Raw genomic sequence first — 4,236 nt, 5'->3', positions numbered from 1 at the left:
TCATTTAAATACCTCTTAAGCATTTTTTTCCTCATGCAATCTAGTTATCAAATAGTAACAAATTAACAATATATGCTTGAATTAACCGGTTCCTATAAAACGGAATCAATTTATCCTAAAATTAATATCAAGCCTTTTGCCACCCACCGTTCCTTTTTTTTTTTTTTTTTTTTTTTTTTTTTTTTTTTTTTTATTGTTTACTTTTTCTATTTTGTCCTTTCACCCATTATGGGACCCTTTTTCAGGTGATGTTATCTATTATAGCCTAAGCCTCTATGATCCCAAATTCCCTTTAAATTTCAGTGCGCTCCTCCATACAACGCTACACTATTCTTGAATCATCATCATCATCATCATCATCATGCTTGGAATAGAGGATATACTGTGTGAGCTTGGTGGTGGCTGCGGCGGCGCTGGAGGAAGGGAGTCCGAGCAACAAGGTGGTTTGCCACCAGGGTTTAGGTTTCATCCCACTGATGAAGAGCTTATTACATTCTATCTCGCTTCTAAAGTCTTCAATTCAAGTTTTTGTGGTGTTGACATTGCTGAAGTTGACCTTAATCGCTGTGAACCATGGGAACTGCCAGGTAATATTCTGTGAAAACACACACTCAAGAGATTAATGTTTCACCATCAAACACACACTTTTAGGGGCATCTTTCACGTTCAGATCCCCTCTAAACAAGTCATTCGTATACAAACACATCATATATAGATATTCAATATACACTTCATTTCACCTTAGGAAACACTTTCACCTTCAAACACTACGCTGTTCAGAACTTCTTATGTTTACACGCACACACTACACATTCATTCACAAATTTCTCCATCACCCACACACCATCGATTAATACAAAAGTTAGTGACACTTTCACTTTCAAACACCCTTTTCAGAACTTCATTCACATGCGCACGCTTAAGGGGTAGTTCACCATCAAATACACACTTAAGGATACTTTCACCTTCGCACACATTGACACATAGTACTTTAGGGGCACTTTCACCTTCGAACACCCACTTGGCCTCTTCAGAACGCATTCATATACACGCGCACACAAATCCATCATACATGAATCACAAACACCATCAGACAGTTTCACACACCCTGAATACACACGCATACACACACTCTTGCAGCTTTAAACCTACACATTTTACATTTATCTAGAGTATTACTTAAATTAATACACATACTTTTGCCTCCTTAAATACACATTCGTGACTCATGCACATAAATCCCTACGTACTTTAATTTCTTCCGTTGGATATTAAGTTTCTTGACCTCCATTACCTTCAAGAACACAAGATCCATATATGCATCCAGGGTTGTAAGGTACAAGTACTAAATGCATATCCATCTTAGGAAACTATGAATCCATCAAACAATAACTAAGTAACAATTCGTCATCTGACAGCTTTTTAGGCCCATAATTTTTTTTCCTGCCATGTTCATAGATATTTATTTATGTATTTATGTATTTAGTAATTATTTTTCTGGCCAAGAAAATCTAACAAAATTCATTTCTGACAACGCAACATCTAACTTTGCAATATATTTGTATACTTGCACTAAAGGGGTTCTGCTGTGTTGTACTGTACTCTTCGCTGTATGAGTTGTACTAAACGCAAATAGAGTTGCACATAAGTACCATGCATTTAAGAGATTTCTAAAGCCATTAAAAACGAAAAGCGCATTGATTGAGATATAACTGTAAATAGGGTACAAAACCAATAATTCAAACCGATTCAGACTAATTATCTTTTCATTTAAACTACAATTATTTATTTACAGCGTACATTTTTTTATGCACATTGTACCACCACATTAATTGCTTCTATAGTATATCATTAATCCAACCCGTTTTAAGCGCTCGATTAATTTCTATCATTGCATTTTTACAGAAAAGGAAAAACAAATAAAGAATGAAAGTTGTACACCGTGAAGAGTAAATTGTACCAACTAGATTTTTTTTAGCTCGTTTAATGAATTTTTATCAAAGTATAACTATCTATGCATATGGTACAAGGTGGTGTTGCTAATAATCTATATATATGGTGTGTGTAGAAGTGGCAAAAATGGGGGAAAGAGAGTGGTACTTCTATAGCTTGAGGGACAGAAAGTACCCGACCGGCTTGAGGACGAACCGGGCCACTGGTGCGGGTTACTGGAAGGCAACTGGCAAGGACCGGGAGGTTTACAGCAGCGGATCGGGTCGGACTCTGTTGGGTATGAAAAAGACACTGGTTTTCTATAAGGGTCGGGCCCCACATGGGGAAAAAACCAAATGGGTCATGCACGAGTACCGCCTTGATGGTGACTTTTCGTATCGCCACACGTGTAAGGTACAACCACTATATGCTCTGACACATAAATAGTACAAGCTTTCAATGCAACTATTTTGTCGTTTTGTTTTGGGTTGACTTTATGAGTTTTCTTGATTGACTTTTTGATTGGACTAAAATGTCATTTCACTGTTTTGCCTTTAGGATTTATTATTAAATGTGTTGCTAGCAATTTAGGGGTGTGCGTCACGTTTGGTTTGGGACAAAAATGTTTTTGGTATTATCAAAATGAATCATGAAACGTGAACTTAAAAAGTTAAAATGAACTTCAAATATGCATTTATGTGATAGCAATGATGTTAATATATATTTGATTTATCTTCTTTCATATAATTTTAGCTTCATAATGTTAGATGTGTTGTTCTAAAGTACAATTGTTTTTCAGGATGAATGGGTGATTTGCAGAATATTTCACAAATTAGGGGAAAAGAAAGCAAATGGAGGACAAAACTGCCTTCACTTTAAACAGCAACGATCAACACCAGAACCATCGCCCTCAACTCCCACCGTTACTGAAATTACCAAAAATCCCTTCCATGAAGGTACTACATCCTTAATATTGCACCACACTAACAACCCATCCCTCCAAAACCCGTTTCTATTTGGTGACAATCATCAAGAAATCCATGGCCAAAACCTAAAATCACTACTAAACCTACCCTCATTTCCAAACCTCCAAAACACCCCCCACCCTACCCTAGTTAAGCCCCTTAACCTCCCAAATCAACCCACTACCCCTCTTGTTAAACAATGCAAAACCGAGGCTCATTTTAGCATTGCACAACTCACGGATGCTAATGTGCACCGGTGGGGGATGGATTTTATCCCCCCTCCGCCACTCTTTCCGTTTGAGCAACCGGATCTTGGCCAGGAAATGGACTACTATTTCACTGGCGGTGGTAGTGGCAGTGGCAGTGGCAGTGGCAGTGGCAGTGTTAGTAGCGGTGGTACAAGATTTGTAGTCGAGGGTACAAGTGATTGTAACAATGAGATGGTATCGTTTGACAGGGTTGGGTTTAATCAGTTGTTGCTACCGAGTATTTGATATGAATTGTTTAAACATGAACATATGAAAATCTGTATGTAGGATTATGACTAGTACTTTATGCCCATGATTGTTATCAAATTCACGTATGTAAATAAATGCTACCACTTTTAGAGTCGAACAATAACAAGAAGATGGAGGGGTGTTTTAGTATAAAAAAAAGTTCTTTAGGGTATGGTTTTCTTTAGGGAAGAAATGGGATGGGAAATTGGGGAATGTGTCCCATCCCTTGAACTTGAAAATGCTAAAAATTGCAAAACATGTAACCAAAAGTGAAAGTAGAAATAAATGCATAATAATTCATTTATGAGGGGTGGAAAATCAATTGGATTTGATATTTGATTTGATTGAAGGTTGGGAAGCTTTTGAGGTCAACTCACCATCAATAGTGACTTATGTCATGTTCCCCCATCCCCAAATAATAACCGGAACTAAAAGAAAATCGATTATTTAGGTTAATTTTACTTGAAACGAAAACAAATCTTGTGTTTTGTCCATGTTTTGAAAAAATAAATTTTAAATTTTTTGAAAAGTGAATACAACATGGTTGATAAATACCATAGTTCTAAAATACGCGTTTCGAGGTGTGCTATGATACGAGGTGTGATCTAACGGTTATGAAAACGTTCAAAACAGGTTTGTTAAGCGTGACGTCTAAATAACGTGTCAATATGCGTTTTATCGTGTTATGATCACAACTTTTTTTTTTTTTTTTCTGATCGGAAATACTTAAGTTTTTGTTAAAACTTTGATACTAAATATTAATATAATATTTTTAAAAACTTGATATATTTTGATATAATTCAATAATTATATGATTTATCTTTTTTAATTTATATAAATTA

General features: G+C 36.1%; 1 protein-coding gene across 1 annotated transcript; it reads left to right on the top strand.

The window, feature by feature from the left end:
• The first annotated feature begins 274 nt into the window (after window positions 1-274).
• CUC3 (NAC (No Apical Meristem) domain transcriptional regulator superfamily protein) lies at window positions 275-3,472 on the top strand. The gene is made up of 3 exons (XM_078972269.1): window positions 275-587; window positions 2,069-2,346; window positions 2,732-3,472. The coding sequence occupies exons 1-3, from the start codon at window positions 362-364 to the stop codon at window positions 3,389-3,391; spliced, it is 1,164 nt and encodes a 387-aa protein (XP_078828395.1). The 5' UTR covers window positions 275-361; the 3' UTR covers window positions 3,392-3,472.
• The last annotated feature ends 764 nt before the right edge of the window (window positions 3,473-4,236 follow it).

This window comes from Lactuca saligna, chromosome 9 (genome assembly GCF_052625555.1).
Source record: "Lactuca saligna cultivar CGN05327 chromosome 9, ASM5262555v1, whole genome shotgun sequence".
In the NCBI taxonomy this organism is placed as follows: Eukaryota; Viridiplantae; Streptophyta; class Magnoliopsida; order Asterales; family Asteraceae; genus Lactuca; species Lactuca saligna.
The sequence above is the reverse complement of the archived record's forward strand: the minus strand, read 5'-3'. Positions and strand labels throughout refer to the sequence as shown.